The sequence below is a fragment of the Hirundo rustica genome, chromosome 12, assembly GCF_015227805.2.
Source record: "Hirundo rustica isolate bHirRus1 chromosome 12, bHirRus1.pri.v3, whole genome shotgun sequence".
In the NCBI taxonomy this organism is placed as follows: domain Eukaryota; kingdom Metazoa; phylum Chordata; class Aves; order Passeriformes; family Hirundinidae; genus Hirundo; species Hirundo rustica.
The window spans coordinates 11,783,643-11,808,678 of NC_053461.1; the positions used below are offsets into that span (position 1 = coordinate 11,783,643).

General features: G+C 64.1%; 2 protein-coding genes across 9 annotated transcripts; both read left to right on the plus strand.

The window, feature by feature from the left end:
- The first annotated feature begins 324 nt into the window (after positions 1-324).
- On the plus strand, positions 325-14,502 carry LOC120758421 (laminin subunit beta-2-like). Of its 8 annotated transcripts, none has more exons than XM_058422278.1 (35): positions 325-426; positions 2,576-2,625; positions 3,117-3,292; positions 3,397-3,520; positions 3,630-3,703; positions 3,810-3,998; positions 4,077-4,140; positions 4,206-4,411; positions 4,491-4,611; positions 4,809-4,997; positions 5,124-5,303; positions 5,695-5,807; positions 5,926-6,005; positions 6,252-6,408; positions 6,581-6,733; positions 6,833-6,991; positions 7,068-7,189; positions 7,313-7,433; positions 7,934-8,120; positions 8,304-8,447; positions 8,892-9,123; positions 9,495-9,658; positions 9,745-9,969; positions 10,360-10,574; positions 10,660-10,756; positions 11,217-11,595; positions 11,677-11,861; positions 11,933-12,162; positions 12,248-12,451; positions 12,803-12,947; positions 13,033-13,244; positions 13,333-13,470; positions 13,686-13,862; positions 13,953-14,109; positions 14,258-14,502. In XM_058422278.1, exons 2-35 carry the CDS (start codon positions 2,595-2,597, stop codon positions 14,389-14,391), a joined length of 5,484 nt encoding a protein of 1,827 aa, XP_058278261.1. In that variant the 5' UTR covers positions 325-426; positions 2,576-2,594; the 3' UTR covers positions 14,392-14,502. The 8 variants fall into 8 exon arrangements, 7 of the variants coding, with proteins under 7 accessions (XP_058278261.1, XP_058278256.1, XP_058278262.1 ...); XM_058422273.1 differs by lacking the exon at positions 325-426 and adding an exon at positions 637-926; XM_058422279.1 differs by lacking the exon at positions 325-426 and adding an exon at positions 838-926 and having other exon boundaries at positions 2,580-2,625.
- A 198-nt stretch (positions 14,503-14,700) lies between these two features.
- Positions 14,701-24,882, plus strand: LOC120758180 (laminin subunit beta-2-like). The gene is given in 35 exon segments (XM_040076138.2): positions 14,701-14,887; positions 15,029-15,192; positions 15,281-15,379; positions 15,381-15,417; positions 15,610-15,683; positions 15,785-15,973; positions 16,049-16,112; positions 16,966-17,168; positions 17,256-17,376; positions 17,673-17,861; positions 17,932-18,111; positions 18,188-18,300; positions 18,388-18,467; positions 18,545-18,680; positions 18,855-19,010; positions 19,115-19,157; positions 19,160-19,241; positions 19,322-19,439; positions 19,553-19,745; positions 19,820-19,963; positions 20,068-20,299; positions 20,375-20,538; positions 20,618-20,839; positions 21,376-21,590; positions 21,683-21,779; positions 21,850-22,222; positions 22,294-22,478; positions 22,555-22,796; positions 22,864-23,067; positions 23,159-23,303; positions 23,605-23,812; positions 23,893-24,034; positions 24,124-24,300; positions 24,378-24,537; positions 24,623-24,882. Coding segments are annotated over 35 exon segments (5,346 nt in total). The 5' UTR covers positions 14,701-14,829; the 3' UTR covers positions 24,760-24,882.
- The last annotated feature ends 154 nt before the right edge of the window (positions 24,883-25,036 follow it).

Genomic DNA, 25,036 nt, shown 5'->3' on the forward strand with positions numbered 1-25,036 from the left:
CAGGAGCCTCACCAGGTACAGCCTAGCCCCTCGTCCAGGCTTTCACATGCCTTGCATGGCTATGGGGAGCTGGTAGGGCACTGCCCACAGCATCTCTTGTCCTGCTGAGGTGCCTGGCTGTCTCAGGGTGTCCCTGGGGGAGTGGGTTTTGGCATCCCTATGGCCGAGAGCTGCTTCTTTGTCTGCCCATGACCTTGTTTGGCGGCGGGCAGCCAGAGCATGGCCTTGGCGTGGAGAGCACACAGCTCCTCTTCCTTCCTTCAGCCTCGGCTAATAAAAGGCACTATTCCTGCGTGACAGTGAGGTCTCTGTGGAACTCGGCGCTGGTGCACAGCCGTGCTCCTTGCAGGGCTCCAGGGCTAGCGGCTCAGCACCCCGCCCGGCCAATCCGGAGGATCCCAGGCAGCACCGACCGACCAGCACAGGGTGAGTGGGGCATGGCGGTGCCCACAATGCCAGCGCTGGGCGTGAACAGGATCCATCTGGCATGGGTACTGGGGTAGTGCTGCGCAGGGCTCCCGGTGCCGCTGCTAGGGAGGCGCAGACGGGCCCGTGCAGTGCAGGGCGAGTCCCAGCCAGGCTGCCTGTCTCAGCGGCCCCACATGCTGCACAACAGGGCACAGCAGTCCTGTGGGAATGCTGTGCCTTCTCTCGGCCAGCCTAGGCACAGGACGCTGCTGTGTCACACGTGGGCCACTGCCAGCATGTACCTTCCTCTGCCTCACCTTGGCTAAAGCTCGGTGCGGGCAGGTCCCTCCCCTCGCCTGGCACGACTGCCGGAGGAGGAGACAGGCACCGGCCGCCCTCCTCCAGGAACAGCAGCTGAGCCCGGCCCGAGCCCAGCCCGAGCCCAGCGGGCCTCCGACTCCGCAGCCCACCCGGGCCGCCAGCCACCTGCCCGGCAACCGAGGCTCCCACGGGCACAGGTAGGAGGAGGCATGCCATAGGGGAGACCCTGGGCACGACACAGCTCTGGGGCATGGCACAGCCCTTGGCACACGGCACAGCCCCGTGGCACGGGACGGGTGCTGACAACCGGCATGAGGCAGCACGCAAGGAAGGGGCTGCGGGGTCCCTTGGCAGTGACAGGCTGGGTACCCCCACCCTTGCCATGCGCTTCCTGTGGCTGACGTGTGCCGGACTTTGCCCAGGGAGCTGTGGCACTGGGGAGGGACCAGTACCTTGGGAAGGACGTTCCTATCTGGCAGCATTGCAGCCGTGCCCGGGCGAACTCCTGGTGGAGCAGATGCCCTGCAAGGCTCCACCCTGCAGCGTAGCCCTGCAGGTGCCTTCGCCATGGTACAGCCCCAGGTGGGGCAAAAAGTGGTGCGGTGACCCCTGTGTAGCTGCACCCGCCGGTTCCTGGGGCATCAGGCACCCATCCCGCAGTGCCGCTCCCCACGCCTCACTGCCAGCGGCAGCAGGCACGTTCCTGCCGCGCCGTGCCGGGAGCCCAGGGAACGCGGTGCCTTTGGCTCGCCAGCCCACGAGGCGCCCTTTTGTTTGCCGGCGGGGCCCACCGTGCCGCCCGGGGGCCGGGGCGTGCCCGGGCTGCCGACGCCTGGCCGGCCTGGCCTCCGCGGGCGGGCGGGCGGCGGGGGCCTCCAGGCAGAAGGAATCGGCAGTGACATTCCCGTAGCCTGGAGACCGCCGTCCCTTTCAGCGGGCAGCCCATTTGAATAAGAATCGTACGCGGGGAAGGGGGGCCACCGGCCGCCATCCCATCGCTGCCCTTGCCCCAGCTCATTTCTGCGCGCCCAGACCAGGGGCAGCGGTTCCCACGCCGCCCTCGCCCCTGGCCTTGGTCCCGCCGGACGCCGCAGGACGCCAGGTACAGGGGGTTCGCGGGGTTCGGGGACCCTTGTGCCAGCACGTGGCTCTGCACTACCTTGACTATCGCCCTGGCACGGCTTCGAGCGGGGCGGGTGCCAGGACATAGTCGCGGCTCCCCCCGCCGCCCAGAGCCCCCCTGCCCTGGGCTGGCTCCGTGCGGGGGACAGGAGAGATGTGTTTGGGCAGAGCCGGGACCAGGCTTTGATCCAGCACTTGCGAGGCTGGGAGCGGGAAGAACCGGGCGAGAAGGAAACACAAAAGGCAGCTCCAACCTAAATTTAACAGCGGGACCCCGGCCAGAGTCAGGGACGCCCTTGCCCAGCCGGCTCCGGCATTCCTGGCTCCCCTCCCAGGATGGCCCTGGCCCGGTGCTGGTACCCCCAGGGACAGTAGTGACTCAAAAGTATAGTTCCATTCTGAGCCAGGCAGGATGGGACATGGCACAGTTCGTGCCAGCTCTGGTGGGGTACAGCGTGGCTGTGTACCTGGGGGTGTGTGTGACAATCCCCCAGGGCTGCTCAGGTGGGCGCTGCATGTCATACCAGAGGACTTTCAGACCCAACTGCCCCAACTGACCCTGATTCTTTGCACTGTCCCCGGAAAGTACCATCGTGCCAGTGCGGGGAGGGTGTATCCTGGACTGCACTGTCGTGCTAGAGCCAGGAGTGGACGGGCACCAGCTGCCCTGCACCCCAGGCCATACCCTGCACCCTACCGCAGTGCCATCTCCGTGTTCCACCAGGCAGATCCCGTGGTTGCCCATGGACCTCTTGGTGCTTGCTTTCCTCCTGGGTAAGCGTCGGCCTCGGGGCACCCTGCATACCCGCAGCACTGGGTGGTTCAGGGACCCCAGTCTGGGTGGAGGGTGCTGGGCAGTGGAGGTGGTGGCAATGGCGATGCTCTCTGCCTGGCAGCGGCCGTGGCCTGACTGCCACAAAACCCAGCGGGGAATCCAGGCTGCACTAAGCCCTGTCAGGATTAGCAAGCGCCTGACCTGGCTCCTGACTCCCTGCGGCACTTCTCGACACCCTGGGGCTGCCTGGGCCCCCAGGAGCACGGGCAGCCCAGCCCCCCACTCACCCTGCTCCCTGCCCCTGGTCACAAGGCCGCGGCGCTGCTGCCAGCACCTTTCCGGATCACAGAGCTTCGTGCTGCATCAGTGGGTTGGGATGCAGGGATGGGACAGGATGGGACGGCTGGGGGTGGGGTAGGTGCATGAGGGAGCAGGGGGTGCCCAGGCACCCCAGCACAGCCTCCAGCCCATGCTGTCATGCTCTCTGCAGTGGGGGGACTGGTGGCAGGGGCTTGGCAGGAGCCTGACCTGAGCCACGGCTGTGCCCGTGGCAGCTGCTACCCAGCCACTGGGAACCTGCTGGTGGGGCGAGCCACCCGCCTGAGTGCCACCTCCACCTGTGGGCTGGACAGGCCCCAGGAATACTGCATTGTCAGCCACCTCCAGGTGAGCCCACCCAGCCCCAGAACGGCTCTGGCATAGACCCACAGAGCCAGGCACCAATGCAGCCTCCAGTCACCTATCCCTGATGGTGCCACTCCCTGGCACAGGACTCGGAGAAATGTTTCACCTGTGACTCACGTGACCCATCCCTGCCTGAGAGCCACCGCATCGAGAATGTCATCTACCTGAGCAGCCCTCATGACCAACGGACCTGGTGGCAGTCGGAGAATGGTGAGGTCAGGGTGGCAGTGGGGTTGCCCCATGTGCACGTGCAGTAGGGCTGCATGGCCATGGGGGTCTTCCCCAGCCTCAGCCATCTCTATCTCTCTCTGTCTGCCAGGTGTGGAGCACGTCAGCATCCGCCTGGACCTGGAGGGCGAGTTCCACTTCACCCACCTCATCATGAAGTTTAAAGTGGGTCCTGGCACATGGATGCCTGGGATGGAATGGAATGGGATGGGACAGGATGGAGCTGGAGGGGCTGTGGGTCTGGGCCCCATGCCATCTGGGTGTCCTGCAGACCTTCCGCCCCGCGGCCATGCTGGTGGAGCGCTCAGCCGACTTTGGGCGCACCTGGAAAGTGTACCGCTACTTTGCCTACAACTGCTCCAAGCTCTTCCCTGGAATCCCTGACCACCCCTTGGGGCTCGTGGATGAGGTGCTATGTGACCAACGCTACTCTGAGATTGAGCCCTCCAGCAATGGGGAGGTGCGTGGGGATAGGGCAGTGCAGAGCAGGGCCAGGGGTCTGGGTGGAATGGGATCACCCACTCCTTCCTTCTCACAGGTTATCTTCAAGGTGCTGGACCCCTCCATCCCCGTAGCAGATCCCTACAGCCCAGCCATCCAGGGTATGTGGCCGGGGATACGGGGCTGGCTGGTGTCAGGGCAGGTGCTAACAGTGACACGCCCCCAGACCTGCTTCGTGTCACCAACCTGCGGGTGAACCTCACCAAGCTGCACACGCTGGGGGACAACCTGCTGGACTCACGGCAGGAGGTGCTGCACAAGTACTACTACGCTGTGGATGAACTGGTGCTGCGCGGGAGCTGCTTCTGCCATGGCCACGCTGCCCACTGTGCCCCCGCACCGGGTGCCCCGACACCCTCTGTCCCCGGCATGGTGAGGCGCAGGCACCCACCGGCACGGCACGGTGCCCAGTGGCACCTGGCAGCCACACTGAGATGGGTGCTCCCCCCAGATCCACGGGCGCTGTGTCTGCGAGCACCACACGCAGGGGCTGAACTGTGAGCGCTGCGAGGACTTCTACCAAGATCTGCCCTGGCGCCCGGCCGAGGGCTCCAGCACCAACGCCTGCCGCCGTGAGTGCCAGGGCTGTCAGGCTGTGCTGTGCCAGGAGTTTTGGGGTGCTGCAGGCTGTACTTTGGAGAGGTTTGGGGTTGTGGTGCTGCATATCCAAGCAAGGAGAGCCCAGGCAGGGGGGGTTTGGCACTGCAGGTGCTGCCTGCCATGAGTGGGCTGTGGTGCTGCATGCTGTGCCATGGTGCTGTCCCTACAGGCTGTGACTGCAACGAGCACTCACGGCGGTGCCACTTTGATATGGCCGTGTTCCTGGCCACGGGGAACACCAGTGGGGCTGTGTGTGATGGCTGCCAGCACAACACCATGGGCCGTCGCTGTCACCTCTGCAAGCCCTTCTACTACCGGCACCCTCGCTCTGACATCCGGTCCCCCACTGCCTGTGCCCGTGAGTGTCCTGGGACCCTAGCCCCACGGCTTCTCCCAGCACTATGGCTCCCTGGTGCCACCCGCTCCAGCCTCACGGCTCCTGGTGCCAGCAGCCAGAACTCCTCATGATCCTCTTTCTTGGCAGCGTGCGATTGTGACCCGGCAGGCTCGCTGGATGGAGGTGCCTGCGACGGGCACACGGACGTGGCGCTGGGCATGATTGCGGGGCAGTGCCGCTGCAAGGAGAATGTGGCCGGTCCCCGCTGTGACCGCTGCCGGCACGGCGCCTATGGCCTCAGCCATGGCGACCCACAGGGCTGCCAGCGTGAGCTGGGAGCCAGGGATGGCATGGGAGAAGGGATGGGGATGGGGGAATGATGGAGGGGTTAGGGATGAAGTGATGAAGTTGGAGGGATGGGGAATGAAGGGATGTTGATGGAGGAATGGGGATGGGATGGATGAGGATGGAGGGATGGAGGTAGAGGTATGGTGATGGAGGGATGAGGATGGAAGGAGCTGGGATAAAGGCATGGGGATGGAAGGGTGTAGGATGGAGGGAGTGGCATAGATATATGAGAATGGATGGAGGGATGGGGATGGAGGGATGGGGATGGAAGGGATGAAAATGGATGGATATGGGACGGGGAAGGAGGACCGTGTAGCTTTTGGGCTGTGGTCCCACTGACACCCCCTCACATGTGCATGTGTGGGGGCAGCATGCAGGTGTGATCCACGGGGTACGGTGGCGGGCAGCTCCCCATGTGACCCCATCAGTGGGGACTGCTACTGCAAGCGCTTCGTGGCTGGGCGCTCCTGCAGCCAGTGTGTGGTGAGTGCCCCAGCCTGCCCCACACCACGCTTGTGAGCCTGACTGTCCCTAACCCCATGGCAACCCCCGGGGCTGGGTTGGCCCCACACCTGCCCTACATGTCACCTTCTCACTGCAGCCCGAGTTCTGGGGTCTGAGCTACGACTTGGGGGGCTGCCGGCCCTGCGCCTGTGACTTCGGGGGAGCCTACAACAACCGGTGGGGCCCAGCACTGCACCTGGAGGGGCAGGGGTGGGGGCAAGAGTGGGGACAGAGCTGGGAGTCATACGTGGGGGGAGGGAGGGATGGGGACAAGGCTGGGGGATATAGGGACTGGGATGGACAGAGGAAGAGAGGGATCTCTATCCGCAGAGATGAAGGGATAGGGACAGAAACGGAAGTAGGGATGGATGAAGGCAAAGACAGACAGAAGGACAAATGAAAGGACATGATGGTCATCCCCAGGTGCTCCATGGAGGATGGGGCATGTCCCTGCCGTCCCCACATCATGGGGCGGCAGTGTGACCAGGTACAACCCGGCTTCTTCTGTGCCCCCCTCGACTACTACACCTATGAGGCCGAGCAGGCCACCGGCCACGGCCACAGCCACCCTCAGCTTCCGGTGAGTCTCCTTGGGGGTCCCTGTGCTTGTGCATGGCTGTCAATGTGCACCATGCTCCATGCATAGCTGTTGCTGTGCTCTATGCATGGCTGTCACCCTGTCCTGTGCATGGCTGTCCCTGTGCACGGCTGAGCCTGTGCATGGCCACCATCCCCTGACCCCGTCCCTGCAGGGTGCCATTCGGGCAGAGGTGCCCCAGGACTGCCTGGAGTATGACACCAGGGAGCCAGTGGGGCGGAAGGGACGCTCACGGCATCAGCGCAGCCCCCCCCGTGCTCCCCAGCCCCCTGTCCCCTCGCGCCGCAGCCGCCAGCAGCCCCCCAAGGTGAGCCCTGGGGTGGTAGGAGAGGGCACAGCGAGGCACTGCAGGGCAGAAATGGCCGGGGGTAGAGCCAGGGCCAAACTGTGTTGGTGCCCCACCCAGCTGGACGTGGAGGAGGTGGTGAGGGACACTGCCGGGAGCATGGTGACATGGACGGGCTTGGGGTTCGCCCGGGTGCGGGACGGGGCTGGCCTGACCTTCCGTGTGGACAACGTGCCCTACCCCATGGACTACGAGCTGCTGCTGCGCTATGAGCCTGAGGTGAGCACAGGCACAACCATGGCCACGGCGTGTATGGCACATCACAGCCCTGACACTGCCTTGCCTGTCGCCACAGTCAGCCGAGGACTGGGAGGCCGTGGTCAGTGTCAGCTCCCGGGTGCTGCCCACCAGCTCTCGCTGTGGGAACCTGCTGCCCTCTGAGCAGATGTACCGTGAGATTCTGCCCCACAGCCAGAGGTGCAATGGGATGGGCTGGGGTGGGCTGGGGATGGGTACAAGGGAGGTGGTTGGGTCCTGCTGCTATCCTTTTGCTGTCTCCATGGTCCTGCTGTGCCCACGTCCCAACACCTGACTGTACAGATATGTGCTGCTGTCCCGGCCCTTCTGCTTCGAGCCCAGCACCCCTTATGAGGTGACCATGCGGCTTCAGCGGGCTGGTGTCACCCAGCGCCACCCTGGTGCCTTCATCCTCATCGACTCGGTGAGGGGGGTCCCACTGCACCTTGTGCTTGAGGCTTGGCTGGGGTGGGATCATGGGCAGGGATGGGGAACCACAGGCTGGAGTGGGAAGTGACCCCCTTCCAGGGATGTATGTGGGGTCGGGATGGGGATAAGATGGGATGAGATAGGATGGGATGGAGATGGGGATGAGATGAGGATGGGGATAGGGATGGGGATGGGGAAGGAGGAGTAGATGTTGATGGGGAAGGGGATATCAATGAGACTGGGGACTTAGATAGAGTTGGGGTTGGCATAGGGATGTCAGCATGGAAGGTGATAAGGAAGCTTCTGGGAATGGCAATTTATATGGGAATATCAATGGGGTTGGGGATGCCTGTGGAGCTGGGGCTGTTGATGGAGCTGGGGTAGTTGACCCCAGCAGCACTGGGACTGTCCTGGAGCACATGCTTCCAGCCTAGTGGTAGGTCCCACAGTGGAGGCTGGCTATGCCCCCCAGCCCCATCTCCTCCCTTCCCACAGTTGGTGCTCCTGCCGCGGGTGTCAGAGTTGCCTGGGTTGCATGGGGCAGAGGCAGCAGAGCGCCAGGAGGAGCTGGAGCGGTACCAGTGCCTGGAGGTGTTTCGCATGGCCCCCCCTCATCCCCTGGCCCAGGCCTGTGCCCGCTTGGTCTGCAGCATCTCAGCCCTGATGCACGGCGGGGCACTGCGTGAGTGGGGAGGCTGCAGGGATGGGACCAATGAGTGGGCAGGGGTGGAGCCCTGCCCGATGCAGGGGGTCAGGTAATGCCCATGCCCATGGCATGGTGGGCAGGAGAGCAGTGGCGGTGTGGCCAGGTGTGGCCAGGTGTAGCTAAGGCGGCCCTGGCCCCATGCTGGTCCTGCTCCCGCAGCCTGCCAGTGTGACCCACAGGGCTCCCGCAGCAGCGAGTGCCAGGTGCAGGGCGGGCAGTGCGAGTGCAAACCCCACGTCATCGGCCGACGCTGCGACCACTGTGCCCCAGGCAGCTACGGCTTTGGGCCCCTGGGATGCAGCCGTGAGTAGATTTATCAGGAATCGCTGTCTCTCCTGTCTGTCTGTCCAGCCATCAGCTCCCTGTTCACTTGTCTGTCCATCTGTCTGTGCATGTGTCCATCTCAGCCCTGCTGTCCTGCAGCCCATGGGTTCAGTCAGTTTTCCATCCATCCATCCATCCATCCATCCATCCATCCATCCATCCATTCATCCATTCATCCATCCACCCATGCATCCATCCACCCATCCATCCACATGAGCCCCCTGTGAGCATTGTGCTGTCCTGCACTCACCTGTCTGTCAGTCCACTCGTGTTTTTGTGGACTTGTGTGTCCACATGAGCCCTTCTCTGCCACAGCCCATGGAGTGAGCATGTTCTGGGTGCTGGTCCCCTGCCTGTCTGTTTGTCTGTCCATCCCTGTGTCCCTGCATCCATGTGCCTGACCGGAGTTGTGCCGCCCCGCAGCCTGTACCTGCTCCCCAGAGGGCTCGGTGTTGCAGCTGTGCGACAAGGTGAGCGGGCAGTGCCGGTGCCAGCCCGGCACCGTGGGCCGGCAGTGTGACCAGTGCCAGCCCGGCCACTGGGGCTTCCCTGCCTGCCGGCCCTGCCAGTGCAATGGGCACGCTGAGGAGTGCGACCCCCGGACGGGCACCTGCCTGCGCTGCCGGGACCACACGAGCGGACGGCATTGTGAGAGGTGGGCAACAGGAGGGGATGACGTGGCGTGGAGTGGCATAGGTTGGGACAGATACAATGGGGTAGGACAGGATGAGATATGATGGTATATGTTGGAATGGTGGGATGGATTGAAATGGGGTGGCATGGATGTGATAGGATGGGGTAGATATAATGGGATGGGATGGGATGGGATGGGATGGGATGGGATGGGATGGGATGGGATGGGATGGGATGGGATGGGATGGGATGGGACGGGATGGGATGGGATGGATACAGTTGGTTAGGATAGGGTGAGATATGATGGTATGGGATACGATGGAATGAGATAAGATGGTGGGATGGTAAATGATGGATGGGAGGGACCCATTGGGTTCCCCGTTGTCCTTTCAGGTGCCAGGATGGTTACTATGGGAACCCTGTGCTGGGCTCAGGGCAGCAGTGCCGGCCCTGCCCCTGCCCCGGATACCCTGGCACACGGCATTACCACGGGAGCACCTGCCATGCCGACGATGAGACACACCACATCATCTGCGTCTGTGCCCCTGGATATGCGGGTGAGGGGCAGAGCAGGCACAGTGCAGCAGGGATCCCGCGCACTGGGGCCGTGGGACCCCAGCACCTATAGCCCCCCTCTCTGCAGGGCCCCGCTGTGACCGCTGCTCCCCTGGTTACTTTGGGGCTCCGGAGATGGAGGGGGGGGAGTGCCGGCCGTGCCAGTGCAACAACAACATTGACGCCAGCGACCCAGAGGGCTGTGACCCCCGCACGGGACAGTGCCTGCGCTGCCTGTACCACACTGCTGGGCCACACTGTGCCCAGTGTCAGCCTGGCTACTACGGCAATGCCCTGCAGCGCAGCTGCCGGCGTGAGCGGGGCGGGGGCTCTGTGGGGCGGGGGTTTGGGATGGGGAGGCTGAAGTGATGCAGGAGCTCAAGGCAGGGATGAGGCATGGGGCTGTGCTTGGGTATGGGATGATTCGGGTTGGGTCGGGGAGAATTTTGGGGTGTTGCGTGGCTAGGGTTCAGGGCCAGGAGAGATTTGGGACTGTTAGAAGGGGCACGGGCCTGCGTTGGGGCTGGGCAGGGAACAGGGATGGGGATTGGTGGGGGTGTTGGGATCAGGGGTGTTGGGGCTGTGCAGGGGTTGGAGGCCAGGCAGACTGGGGTCAGGCAGATTTGGGGTGCTGGGACCAGCAGCACACTGCCTGGGCAGCGGGTATGGGCTGAGCCCCACGTGGCCACCCGCCCTCCTGCAGGCTGTGGCTGTGACCCACGGGGTACACTGGCCTCCCACTGCACCGACGGCACCTGCGATTGCGACCGTGGCACAGGAGCCTGTGCCTGCCGGCCCAACGTCGTGGGCAAGAGCTGTGATCGCTGTGCACCCCACTTCTGGAGCCTGGGGGGACCAAGGGGCTGTGAGCCCTGTGGCTGCCACCCCACACACGCCCTGCACCTTGCCTGTGACACAGTGAGTCTCCTGGCACCCTTCTACAGCTCCACTGCCCTCCTGGGGCCCAGTGAGCTGCACAGTGAGCATGGCACTGTTGCTGCAGGTGACAGGGCAGTGCCAGTGCCGGCCTGGCTTTGGGGGTCGTGTCTGTTCCCAGTGCCAGGAGCACCACTGGGGAGACCCCGAGCAGGAGTGCCGAGGTGGGAGCACATCTCAGGGACTGGGGGAGATGGGGCTCTGGGGACAGGGGATGTGGGGGGACTCTGGGTGCATGGTGAGACTCTAGGGAAAAGGGGGCCCTGGGGACCTGTTGGGAGACTCTGAAAATGGGACACTAAGGAGGCAGTGGGACACTGGGGACACAAGGGACGCAGGAGATGCTGGGAATGTGTTGGGACACTGTGGGCATGGCAGACCTTAGGGAAACAGTGGGATGCTGGGGACATGGTGGAACACTGAGGACATGGCATGTCTCTGGGGACATGCAGGACTCAGGGGACCCAGAGTACTTGGTGGAACTGTGGGGACAATAGAAGATGCTGGGGATAGATTGAATTCTGGAGACACAGGGGAATATGGTGGGATGCTGGGACATGACGGCCATTGGGGGCCATGGGGCTCCATGGGAAGGCTGGGACACACCACCAACTGTCTCTGCAGCCTGTGAGTGTGAGCCGCTGGGTGCTGAGAGCCCACAATGCGAGCAGGACAACGGGCAGTGCCGGTGCCGTCTGGGATTCGGGGGGCTGCGCTGTGACCGCTGCCAGCGGGGCTACCAGGAACCCTTCCCCCACTGCTTGCCCTGCCATCCTTGCTTTGGGCGCTGGGACCTGGCCGTGGGCAGCCTGCGGGAAGGGCTGCAGCGCCTTGGGGCACAGGTGCAGGCACTGAGGGAGGGGGCGTCCACACTCCCACTCAGCCCCCGTCGCCTGCGGGAGCTGGAGGAGGCTCTGGGGCATGTGGAACGGCTGCTGGGAGAGAGGGACAGCCCTGGTGGTCCCCTCCTCGATGGACTGCCCAGGCAGCTGGGTGGCACCAGGCAAGTGTGCATGTAGGGCTGGGGTGGAGGGACCCCCTCTTGTCCCTCCCGAAAGTTTGAAGCCCCCCTCCCTACCCAAAGGATGGAGCTGGACAACTTCTGGAAGCACCTCCAAGAGCTGGAGCAACACCTAGACCAGCTGGCACAAGCGGATATGCAGCACCATGACCGGCTAGCTGAGCTGAGCCGTGAGCTGGGAGGTCTCAACCAAACCACCTCCCACCTTCAAACGCTCCTCGGCACGGTAGCGACAGCCGGATTCAGCGGTAAGAGCAACCAGCAAGGTCTGGGTTTGGTGACAGCCATCCTGGCCGAACCCTGACACCCGCACCCGCAGAGTCTTACCGTAGCATCCTGGCATCGATGGAGGCCTCGCGGCAGGCAGAGGTAGCGGCCAACGGCACCACTGGCGAGCTAAGTAGGGCGCAGATGACACGGCAGGCAGCTGAGCGGGCGCTGCGGCAGCGGGGCGATACTTTCCGCCGTGGTACAGCCGCAGCCCGAAAATCCTTGCGGGAGGCACAAAAACGGGTGATGGGACTCAACATTGCCAGGATCAATGAGAAGGTGAGAGCAGGATTGGCAGAAGTGGAGCGGGCATCACCTCCCATGTAGCGCTGAGCTGCCATTTCCACTATTGGCATCATCACAGATTTGCGGGGCACCCGGAGACCAGAGCTGCAAGCACGCGCCTTGCGGAGGAGCCTTGTGCCGAGACAGTGTGGGGACAAGGCATTGCGGTGGCCCTGGGTGTGCGGGGGCACTGCCTATCTCAGCTCAAGCCCTGAGCAGTGCCCATAATGCCTCACAGCAGCTGGAGGTGGCATTAGAGCAGCTGGGTGTTGTGGCGCAGAAGGTAGGGCTGGTTACTCCATGGCACTTTCTGGGGTCCTCTTGTGTCGCCTTTGCATGTCCTGTTTGTGCCCTTTCCATGCCATTTTGCGTGACCTCCTTCTATGTCCCATTTTTTCCCTTTCCACGCCCCCAGGCATGTCAGCTCCGTATGTGTCTCACATACCCATCAGAGATGCCCTTTGTGCCACCTGTGTGCATGCCCCCTTGGGCCACTGCTGTACCCTCTGTCCCCCTGCACCCCCTTTCCACGCTCCTTTGCAGGCTTACATCTTGTCCCCTCGTACCCCTCCTCACCCCCATTGCCCCCTCCCGGGGCTGCCCTGTGCCCCCTGCTCAGCCAGGTGCCCCTCAGATGCAGGACGTGCAGGAGCTGGCTCGGGGGGCACGCAGCTGGGCAGAGGAGGCGCTGGAGCGCTCTCAGGCCGCCCGCAGCCGTGCAGAGAAGGCAACGGCCCAGCTGCGGGACTTCATCCGTCGGATCAAGGCCTTCCTGGCAGGTAGTGCCAGCACTGGGTGGGCACATGGGCGTGACAGGAGTCAGCGAGCCCACCGTGAGCCCACCCCACTCCCCCGTCCCCGCAGAGGAGGGAGCTGACCCAGGCAGCATCGAGCTGGTGGCCCGGCAGGTGCTGAACATCTCCCTGCCCAGCAGCCCTGGACAGATCCAGGAGCTGCTGCGGGAGATGCGGGAGAGCATCAGCCAGCTAGAGGGGGTGGACGCAGTTCTCAACAGCACAGCGGAGGGGCTGGCTGTGGCACGGGATCTGCTGGCACAGGGACAGGAGGCCAGGCAAGTGGTAGGGGCACGCTGGGGCAGGCAGGGGATAGGGTCAGTCCCCCTGCACTGCCAGGGGCTGGAGTTGCCTGTGTTGCTGCAGGAAGCGAGCAGAAGGCATAAGGGATGAGCTGGCGGGGACACAGCAGGCACTTGAGGTGGCACAGACACAGGTGATGACAGCGGGGAGCACTCTGCAGAGCGCCAGGGATGCCATCCAGGTGGCTGAGAAGAGAGCCAAGGAGGTGAGGGGCATGGGCTGGGGGAGTGGAGCTGGTACCGCTGGGAGTAATGGGATCAGTGCTGTGCAGAGCAAGACTGATGCCTTGGGCACACTATGGGTAGGGAGGCTGGTGCTGGGGAGATATGGCTGGCATCGGGCAGGTGCCAGGGCAGGGGGGCTGGCACCACTGGCATGGTGGCTACCGTGCCTGCTGCAGCCTTTGTCCAAAACTGCCAGGCGGAGCGCAGGCTGCAGGTGCTGGACAGGAAGGAGTCGCAGGCGCAGAGGCGGCTGCAGGAACTGGCACAGCGCATCACCGCCCTGCAGGAGCGTGGCCAGGATGTTCGCCACACGGCCCAGCAAGCCAAGGATAGGGCTCAGAGTGCCACCACCACCTCAGGGACGCTTAGCCAGGTGAGCTCCATCCCTGCCTGGTTATGCATGGCACCAAGCAGGTACTGGGTGCTGCGGGTGCTCAGCCTCACCACCCCCTTCTGCCGCCAGGACCTGGCACAGGTAACGCAGCGTTATGTGATGCTGAAGAATCGGGTGGGCACGCTGGACAGGGTGTCTGGTGGGGCCCTGCAGCGTGTGTCGCAGCTGATAGCAGAGGCCCAAGACCTCCTGGATAAGGCCAGCAACAGCAAGAGGAAGCTGGAAGGTGAGGAGGAGCACATGGTGGGGTACATTTCCTGCCACCTCCCCACACATTTCCCTGTGTCTCCCTGTGCCTATCCCCACCGGGTGTCCCGACGGTGATACAGGATATGGTGGGAGGCTGCACTGTGACCACGTTGCCCGTCCCACAGACCTGGAGCAGCGCTTTGGGGCCAATGAACAGACGATGGCGGCAAAGGTGACACGACTGCAGGCTTTGGAGCAGCAGGTCATCGGGCTGTTGCAGGAGATCCGGGAGAGGGCCAATGCTTACGCCACCTGCTAGGGACCACTGGCGGGACCAGGGGCCGGTCCTGCCCCGCCGCCTCGCAGGTCCCCGAGCCCGGGAGTCCCGTCCGCCCTGCAGGTGCCTTTAGTGCGGACGCGCCTGCAAATAAAGCCCTAAAATGTTGCGTGCCTGTGTCCGATGCCTTCTGCTTGGCCTGCTCCTGCCTCCTCCCGCCTCTCTCGGCCGGCCCGCTCCCCCGCTCCAGCCGGGATCCGCCCCGCGCTTTCCGCGCAGCCCCGAGCGCTGCGCCTGCCGCCAGTTCGGAGGGGCCGGGAGGGACCGAGAAGGGGCCGGGGAAGGGACTGGGAAGGGTAACGAGAAGGGGAACCGGTGTGTCAGGACAGGACGGGACGGGACGGGCGCGCACCTGCCAGCGCCCCCTTTGCGCGCCCTTTGAGCCCCTTTCCGTCCCGTCTCGCCCCGTCGCGCCCCGCGATGCGGAGCCCGGCGAAGCGGAGCCCCGCCGTCCTGCTGCTGCTGCCGCTGCTGGCCGGTGAGTCCGCGGCCCCCGCCGCAGCGGGGCCGGTGGGCGGCAGGGTCCGGCCCGGCCCCGCCGTCCTGTTTCCGGGCGGTCGCGGAAGGGGCCCCGGCCTCGGCCCCCCCGCCCGCCCCTCAACCACCCGCCGCTCCGCAGGGCTGGGGGTGGCCCTGGCCCCCGATTCCCCCCAGGGCTGTGCCCGCGGCAGCTGCTACCCAGCCACCGGGGACTTGCTGGTGGGGCGAGCGGCCCGCCTGAGTGCCACCTCCACCTGCGGGCTGCGCCGGCCCCAGCCCTACTGCATCGTCAGCCACCTCCAGGTGAGTGGGACCGCGGGGCTTGGGGGAGCCGGATGAGGGGCACGGGATAGGGTTGGGGACACGCATCATTGAGCCTCCCAACTCGCAGGAAGAGAAAAAGTGCTTCATCTGCGACTCGCGGCGGCCCTACGATGCCCGCAGCAACACCAACAGCCACCGCATCGAGAATGTAGTCACCAGCTTTGCCCCCCCGCCCCAAGAAAGCCTGGTGGCAGTCGGAGAATGGTGAGCAGTGGGTGGGGGTGCTGGGGCATCCTGTCCTGTCCCGGGGGGGCTCCCCTTCCCTTCCTCCCACACTGAGGAAGTGTGACTCAGCCTGTGGCCGCGGCCGCGCCCCTGGACCACTGCCGGGTGGAGGGGGCGAGCCTCCAAGACCTGTGAGCGGGTGCTTACACTTGTCATATTTGTCATCCCCAGGTGTGGAGCACGTCAGCATCCAGCTGGACCTGGAAGCCGAGTTCCACTTCACCCATCTCATCATGACCTTCAAGGTGGGTCCCAGCGTGTGGGGACCCAGGCTGGGACGGGACAGGATGGAACACGCCCTCAGGGACTGTGGGACTAGCCCCTGTCCCACCTGGATGTCTCACAGACCTTCCGCCCCGCGGCCATGCTGGTGGAGCGCTCAGCTGACTTTGGGCACACCTGGAAAGTGTATCGCTACTTTGCCTATGACTGCGCTGCCTCTTTTCCCCACGTCCCCCATGGGGCCCCACGCCGCATTGATGATGTTGTCTGCGAGTCCCGCTACTCCGACATCGAGCCCTCCACTGAGGGGGAGGTGAGGCCCTAGTAGTGTCCCAGGAGAGTCAGGGGATCCCCTGCACTGCTCTCATCACCTTGCTGTCCCTTCCAGGTCATCTACCGGGTGCTGGACCCTGCCATCCCCATCCGGGACCCCTACAGCCCTGCCATCCAGAGTGAGTTACCAGCCATCTGGGCTCCTGTTTGGCTGCTCTATTTTGGGTGTAGCTATTTTGGCTGCTCTCTCCCTGCTCTGGGCCCTACACAGGAGTCAGGACCTGATCCAGCCTGTGGGGTCTTGTGCTCCTTTGCACCCTGCCCTGGGAGAACAGCTAAAGTTCAGGCTGCATTGGGTTAAGTGGAGGATGGCTGTGCCATGGCTGAGCCCAGCACTAGCTGTGGTTCAGGATGGGGAGTCAGGCTGGGCCCAGGACACAGTGGGTTAATCACACGAGGCTAAATTTAGACTGGGAGCAGGAGGGGAGGAATCTGCAGGGCAGGGCTACTGGGAAACTGCAGTTCTGGGAAGCCATCCCGTCCTTCCCAGAGCCCCCAGGCTGCGCCCACCAGGCACAGCCATCTCCTGGGTACGGCCCCTGATGGTCAGTGCCCCCAGACGCCCAAAGGTGCTGTGCCAAGGGTGTTGTTCTGCACTGGTAGGGTCTCAGCCTGCCTCTGCTGTGGGAGTGCAGAGCCCTGCCCCATGCACAGCCAGACTGTGCACCAGCTACATGTGTGGGTGCTGAACCTCACAGCTATGTACAGCCCAGCCTGGCCACGTGCAACCACGTGCCTGTGAGCCAAACCATGCACAGCTCTGGGCCAATAATGTGTGATATAGAAAACCACAACAGACCAGCCTGATATTGTGCAGCCCTGCACAGCGCATCCCAGCCATGCCCAGCTCCTCTGAACCACCCACAGCCTCCCGTGCCATGCACAGCCCAGCCCAACTGTGCCCCGCAGAGGTGAGCTGTGCATAGACGTGTCCAGCCACCCTGTGCCAACAGGGGTCTCTCCCTGCCCTAGACCTGTTGCGTGTCACCAACCTTCGTGTGAACCTCACCAAGCTGCACACGCTGGGGGACAACCTGCTGGACTCACGACGGGAGATCCGGGAGAAGTACTACTATGCGCTCTACGAGCTGGTGATGCGTGGGAACTGCTTCTGCTACGGGCACGCTTCTGAGTGCGCCCCACTCAGCGGGGCTCCCGCCACCACCGACGGCATGGTAGGGCAAGCCAGGCCTGTGTGCCCTGCTGGAGCTGGGTAGCTGTGCCGCCTAGTCCTGCAGCCCCTTACCTTGGCATCCTGGCAGGTGCACGGGCGCTGTGTTTGCAAACACCACACGCAGGGGCTGAACTGTGAGCGCTGCGAGGACTTCTACCAAGATCTGCCCTGGCGCCCGGCCGAGGGCTCCAGCACCAACGCCTGTCGCCGTGAGTGCTTCTGCTGGCACCAGCTCCTGGCACAGTGGTCCTGGTGCCAGAGCTGTCAGGCTGTGCTGGGGTTTTGGTGTCCTGTACAGTGGGATGTGGTTTGGTGGTGACTGGCATCATGCAGACTGGCTGGAGGTGTTTGGGGTGCTGCAGGCTGTACTTTGGAGAGGTTTGGGGTTGTGGTGCTGCATATCAGAGCAAGGAGAGCCCAGGCAGGGGGGGTTTGGCACTGCAGGTGCTGCCTGCCATGAGTGGGCTGTGGTGCTGCATGCTGTGCCATGGTGCTGTCCCTACAGGCTGTGACTGCAATGAGCACTCATGGCGGTGCCACTTTGATATGGCCGTGTTCCTGGCCACGGGGAACGTCAGTGGGGCTGTGTGTGATGGCTGCCAGCACAACACCATGGGCCGCCGCTGCCACCTCTGCAAGCCCTTCTACTACAAGGACCCCACCAAGGACCTGCGGGACCCCACGGTGTGCCGAGGTCAGTATGGGACAGGCTGTGCAGGGTGGTGCCTTGGTGCTCACAGTGCTGACCCTGCCTGTGTCCCCAGCCTGCGACTGTGACCCTGAGGGTTCTCTGGATGGTGGGCTGTGCGACAGCGCAGATGACCCAGCCAGGGGCCTCATTGCGGGGCAGTGCCGCTGCAAAGAGCACGTGGCTGGTCCTCGCTGCGATCGCTGCAAACCTGGCTTCTTCGGCCTCAGCACCGACAACCCGCAAGGCTGCCAGAGTAGGTACCAGGCTGGCACCTACTGGGGTCAGGCATGTGGCTTGGCATTGCTGGAAACTGCTGGCTCTCCATGCAGGGTGCCAGTGTGACCCCCGTGGCACAGTGGTTGATGGCAGCCGGTGTGACCCTGTCACTGGGGAGTGCTTCTGCAAGCGGCTGGTGACCGGGCGCAGCTGCAACCAGTGTCTGGTGAGTGGGGCTGTGCCACGGCCCATGCATGGTGCTCAGGACTACAGAACACACATGGCTGCTGTCTAATACCCTCTCCCTTGGCAGCCCGAGCACTGGGGACTGAGCCATGACCTCCCGGGCTGCCGGCCCTGTGACTGCGATGTGGGAGGTGCTCGCAACAACCTGTGAGTCTTTGTGGGGATGCAGAGGGCAAGGGGCACCCCTCCTGGCATCAGGGCTGATGGTGCTGCTGGGGTACCAGGTGTGCCATGGGGACAGGGCAGTGCCAGTGCCGCAGCCATGTGGTAGGACGACAGTGTGAACACGTGGAGACCGGTTTCTACCGTATCAACCTGGATCATTACACCTATGAAGCGGAGGATGCACGGCTGCATCAGGTAAGGTATGAAGGTGTCCCTGGGGAGGACATCAGGCAGAGCAGGGCAGTGGGTGCCCCTTTGCAGGGTCCACAAACCAGCAGGCGGTGGTCTGCCGCCCTACTCGGGCCAGAGCAGTGCCTGCTGGCCAAGGCAATTTTTAGGGTCCCATCTCATGACACCTGCTTGCACCAGGGCTCAGTGGTGGAGCGTGAGCCCCCCCCAGATCGTCCAGCTTCCTGGACAGGGACAGGCTTTGCCCGCATGTTGGAAGGTGGCTGGGTGGAGTTTCACGTGAGTGACGTGCCTTTCTCCACTGAGTATGATGTGGTCATCCGCTATGAGCCCCAGGTGAGCACCAGACGGTCAAGTGTGATACATTGCCAGGTGGGGAGGTAGTGGTGGGGAGTTCCAGATGGTGAGGCTTTTTGACACTGCCCCTTCTCGGCTGCTAGCACCCAGAGGCCTGGCAGGAGGTGGTGCTGAAGGTGCTGCGCCCCAGCCCGTCTCCGCCAGCAGCCCTTGTGGAAACACCATCCCTGCTGACGACCAGCTCTCCACCAGCCTCTCCTCTGGTGCCAGGTAAGCACCTCAGTTGGGTTGGGCAGTGCTGCAGCTAACTGGAGGCACGTGGCTGCCCTTGCTGTTTTGCCCCCATCCAGGTATGTGGTGCTGTCCCAGCCCATCTGTCTGGAGCAGGGTATCTCCTACACGCTCCGCCTGGAACTGGGCTGTGCTGCTGCTCATCAGGATCCCACTGCCAGTGTGCTCATCGATTCGGTGAGGGGCACGTGGGCAGTGGGATGGGGACAGCAACCCTTCGGGGGATAGGATGCAGCCCTAGGCAACACAGGGAGAAAGGGACATGACATTCCACTGACTTCACCCCACAGCTGGTGCTCCTGCCCCGTTACTCCTCACTGGAGATGTTCATTGCGGGTGACCCCAGCTCCATGGAACGCCGGGAGACCTTTGAGCGGTACCACTGTGCCCAGCCCTTCCACGCTGCAGGGCCCTCACCCGTGGCCGAGCCTTGCTCCCGCCTCCTGCACAGCCTCTCGGCCATCCTGCATGATGGGGCACTGCGTGAGTACAGTCCCACATCCTGTCCTGCACCCTCTCCCACAGCAGCTGACACTGACCCTGCTCTCTGCCTGCAGCCTGCCTCTGCGACCCCCAGGGCTCGCTCAGTGCTGAGTGCCAGCCCCAGGGCGGGCAGTGCCAGTGCAAACCCAATGTCGTGGGACGGCGCTGTCACCGCTGTTCTCCGGGAACCTTTGGCTTTGGGCCCGGCGGGTGCCGACGTGAGTGCCAGTGGAAGAGGAGCCTGGGCATTCTGGGGCTGGGGGCATGAGGAAGGGATGCTCTCTACAGCTCGGGGGCAGACGCTGGTTGCTGTGCTTTCCAGCGTGCCAGTGCAGCCGTGAGGGTTCAGTGAGCACCATCTGCGACAGCACCTCAGGGCAGTGCCCCTGCCGTGAGGGCACCCATGGCCCACGTTGTGACCGCTGCCAGCCCGGCCACTGGGGCTTCCCTGTCTGCCGGCCCTGCCAGTGCAATGGGCATGCCGAGAACTGTGACCCTCGGACAGGCAGATGCCTGCGCTGCCGGGACCACACGGATGGTGAAAGGTGCCAGAGGTACGTGGGGTACGTGGCCAGACTGGGGCAGGGTGGTGCCAGCGGCCCTGGCTCCTGCTGACCTCCCACTTGCAGGTGTGCGGCCGGACACTTTGGGAACCCAGCGCTTGGCTTGGGGCAGCACTGCCGGCCCTGCCCCTGTCCTGAGGGGCCCAGCACCCCCCGCCACTTCGCTGCCTCCTGCTACCAAGACAGCCGCTCCCAACAGGTCATCTGCCACTGCAGCCCTGGGTACACAGGTGGGTACCTGCCATGGCACGCTCAGTGCCTTCTGGGGTGCCCTGTCTCTGGGCACTGCCCAGCGCTCTCTGTCAGCAGGTTCCCGCTGTGACGAGTGTGCCCCTGGCTACTATGGGGACCCTCTGCAGGGTGGGCGCTGCCTGCCCTGCCAGTGCCATGATAACATCGATGTGACGGACCCAGAGGCGTGTGACCGGCGCACAGGGGAGTGCCTGCGCTGCCTCTACAACACAGCAGGGCCCCACTGTGCCGAGTGCCAGCCCGGCTTCTATGGAGATGCCACACGACACAGCTGTAGGCGTGAGTACCCACTGCCATGCCAAGACAGACTTGCCTCCAGGGCCTGACATGTCCTTGGGGACCGTGTGCACCCATGGCTGCCCCTACCTGTGCACAGTGCTGTGGAGTCCCTGCAGCCCTGCCCTGGAACAGGGTTTTCTCCTCTGCCCAGGCCCTGCACTGTGGCCCAGTCCCTGTCCCAATGTCCAATTTACTCCATCCCATCTATATCCTATACTCATGCCCATTCTTGTCCCCATTGCCATCACATCCCCACTGCAATCCATCTATCCTCATCCTGTCCTTATTCCAGCTCTATCCTGAATCTGGTCCCATCCCCACCAGGGGTCCTTATGCTGCTCTCATTCCACCTCCATCCAGTCCCCATCCCATCCTTGCCCAATCTCTGTCTCCACCCTGCTTCCACCCTTATCCATCATCATCCTACTCCTTCTCTGTCCCCATCAGAACTTCCATCCCATCTCCATCCCAATCTCATCCCCATCCTTGTCCTTATTCCCTCATCTCTATCTCTGCTGAGTTCCTCTTGGTTGCAGGTTGCTCCTGCAACCCCCTGGGCACTGATGCCAGCACCTGTGGGCCCCAGCAGTGCCACTGTGACAGGCACAGCGGGCAGTGCCACTGCCTGCCCCATGTGGAGGGTCAGAGCTGTGACCGCTGCAGCCCCAACTTCTGGAACCTGGCCAGTGGGAAAGGCTGCCAGCCTTGCGCCTGCCACCCCCAGCACTCCCTGACACCCACCTGCAACCAGGTGAGACACGACAGGGAAAGGGGTTGAGGGGATGGGATGGGGCAGGGGGTGTGCTGCAGCAGTGCCAGCCTCGGACATGCCATGTCTGTCAGTTCACAGGGCAGTGCTCCTGCCGGCCAGGCTTTGGGGGCCAGACTTGCACCGACTGCCAGGAGCACCACTGGGGTGACCCGCAGCAGCAGTGCCGAGGTGAGAGCCAGTGCCAGCAGGGGAATCACAGTGCGCCCTGTGTGGTGCCCTGACACTACTCTCCCTGCAGCCTGTGACTGTGACCCCCGTGGCATTGCCAGTGCCCAGTGCCACCGCAGCAGTGGCCACTGCGACTGCCAGCCTGGCATCTCAGGAGTCCGCTGTGACCAGTGTGCCCGGGGCTTTGCCGGTACCTTCCCTGCCTGCCAGCCCTGCCACCCCTGCTTCGGGGACTGGGACCGTGTGGTGCAGGATCTGGCCGCCCGTACCCGAGCGCTGGCACAGCGGGCCAGCCTCCTGCAGCACACTGGGGCTGCTGGCGCCTTCGAGGGCACCTTCCGGCAGCTGGAGGAGAACCTGGCCACCGTACGTGATGTGGTGGCCACCCGCAACACCACTGCTGCTACCGCTGCCCACCTGACACACACCATGGAGGGGCTGCGGTGAGTACTTGCCATAGGGCACGGTTCCCAGGGTAGCTGTGGGGGCAGCTTTTCACCCCCTTCCCTTGCAGGCAGCAGATCGAGGAGGCAACTGAGAGGCTGACACGGGTGGAAGGGGAGCTGACGGCTGCTCAGGATGCCAACTTCAATGCTAGCCATGTGCTGAACACTGTGGACCGGGGCGCCCGCGCCCTCAACCACAGCCTGCAGGACTTGGAACAGCGGCTACACACCCTCAAGACCTCCAATTTCCTTGGTGAGCCACATCAGAGAGCCAGGCCAGAGTGGTCAGGTCATGGCCAGGGGTCTGACAGTGTCTCTGGCCCCGCCAGGTGCATATGACAGTATTCGCCAGTCCTATGAGGAGTCACAGGAGGCCGAGCGCCAGGCGGACGCCTCCACCCGCGCCGTGCCCAGCCCTGTCAGCATCTCAGCAGCCACTCGTCACCGCACTGAGCAGCTCCTGGCCAGCCAGCGGGATGCCTTCAATCGCCACAACGCGGCCAGCCGGCGGGCACTGATGGACCTGGCAGCAAGGGCGCAGGCACTGAGCCTGCACCCGCTCAATGAGAAGGTGGGGCACAGGGAGGGGACTGGGGGAATGGCACCCAGAGCTGCCCTGATCCCATGCTGCCTTGCAGGTCTGCGGTGTGGCAGGTGATGTGCCCTGTGCCGAGAGCCCTTGTGGCGGTGCTGGGTGCCGGGATGAGGATGGGGGACGACGCTGTGGTGGTCTGAGCTGTGGTGGAGCCGTGTCAAAGGCTGACAGTGCCCTGGACCGGGCACGCCATGCCCAGGAGGAACTGCGTCAGACTGACAGCGACATGGCCCAGCTCTCCCGCAAGGTGTGTGGCGCATGGGTCTGGTGGGATCTGGTGGCACAGCCACCCTCTGCAGCCCTTGGGGCTGGCACCAAGGGTCTCTGCCCGTGCTCAGGTGGCAGAGGTCAAGGGGAAGGCAGAGGAGGCCCGGTTGCGAGCGCAGGCAGCCCTGGACAAGGCGAACCAGACCAGGGCTCGTGTGGACAGCTCCAACAAGGAGCTGAGGGAGCTAATCAGCCATGTCAAGGCCTTCCTGAGCCGTGAGTGCCAGCATGCCGGGAGGGCTGGCCACCCCTGCCCAGGGCTTTTTGTCTCTGCACCTGCATCACACTGCACTGACCCTCCACTGCGCTGCGCTGCGTTGTCCCGACACTGCATGTGGGTTGTGCCACCCCTGCCCCATGCTGCATTGCATGGTCCCTGCCCTGCCCCAACCATCCTTTGCCCTCCAGCCATCTTTGGCCCCCTTGCCCTCTCCTATGTTCCCCTCTGCCCTTTGGTTTGCCTGCCCCCTCCACCCCAGCGTGCTGCAGGGAACACACTGACTGCTTCCACCTGCAGAGGAGGGGGCTGATCCTGAGAGCATTGAGGTGGTAGCCGGTCGGGTACTGGAGTTGTCACTCCCTGCTGCACCGGACCAGATCCACCGCCTGGCCGAGGAGATCAAGAAGCGGGTGCGCAGCCTGGCCAGCGTGGATGCCATCCTGGAGCAGACAGCCAGTGATGTGCATCAGGCTGGGCAGCTGCTGCAGGATGCCCAGCGGGCCAGGTGAGCCCGGGGATGTGAAGACGCAATCCCTGCAGGAACCCCCAGCTCAGGCTATGCTGAGACCTTGTCTCTGGCCGCAGGTCACGAGCGGAGGGAGTGCGGGGCACGGCCGAAGCAGTGCGGCAGGCACTGGAGGAGGCGCGGCAAGCCCAGGGCATGGCCGAGCAGGCACTGCAGCAAGCTGCCGGTGACATCCAGCACAGCGAGAGAGCCCTTAGCACGGTAAGAGCCCCATCCCTATGACTGTGGGACCCCATCCCCACCGCGCGGTCAGTGCGACCACACCAATCTTTCGTGCCACCGAACCCCAGATGCAGACGCAGACAGGAAGTGCAGAGCAGCAGCTGGCAGGTGCCATGGAGCAGATTGGGGTCCTGGACAGGCAGACTGATGCCCTGAAGGTGAAACGTGCCAACAACAGCCTGGCAGCCACGCGTGCCCAGGAGGCAGCCAGCACTGCCCGGGAGCGGGCCGGCGAGGCCAAGCAGGTGGCTGATCGGGGGGGCAGCGGCGTGCTGGCAGGGGTCCCTCGATGATCCCACTGACCAGCCCCACTGCCCAGCAGGTGCTGGAGGGCTCTCTTCGGGACCAGTACCGAACAGCACAGGAGCTGGTGGAGCATCGGGCGCAGGGCGCGCAGCAGGCAGGCAGGCGGGCACAGCAGTTGCGGGAGGAGGCCGCGGGACTGCTGCAGGACGCCCAGGGCAAGCTGCAGCGGCTGCGAGGTGAGGCCGGAGGGGGGATGCTGGGGTGGTGGTGGGGACAGCGGTGGGGGGGCCAAGCCGACTCATGTTCCCCCTGTCCCTGCAGCACTGGAGGAGGAGTACGAGCGGAACGAGCGCGTCCTGGATGCCAAAGCAGCCCAGCTGGGCGGGCTGGAGGCCAGAATGAGGGAGGTGCTGGCCACCATCAACCAGCAGGTCCAGATCTACAACACTTGCCAGTGATCCCCCGGAGGGGCCTGGACCCCCCTGGAGCACCCAGCCTCCCGCCGCCCAGCCTCCCCCTGCCCCCGCAGCGGTAGGCGGGGTGGGGGCTGCAGGGTACCCCCGTGTGAATAAAGTTACAGAGCAAGACCGCCTCACCTCTGCCCCTTGGGCCCGCAGCGGCTTCCCCCAGGGTGGGAGCTGGCCGCCACCGGCCGTGGGACATAGCGGAGCTTGGGGGCGGGCGGTGGAGCGGGAATCGGCGGCGGGGCTGGGGGGCACATCACACCCGGGATCC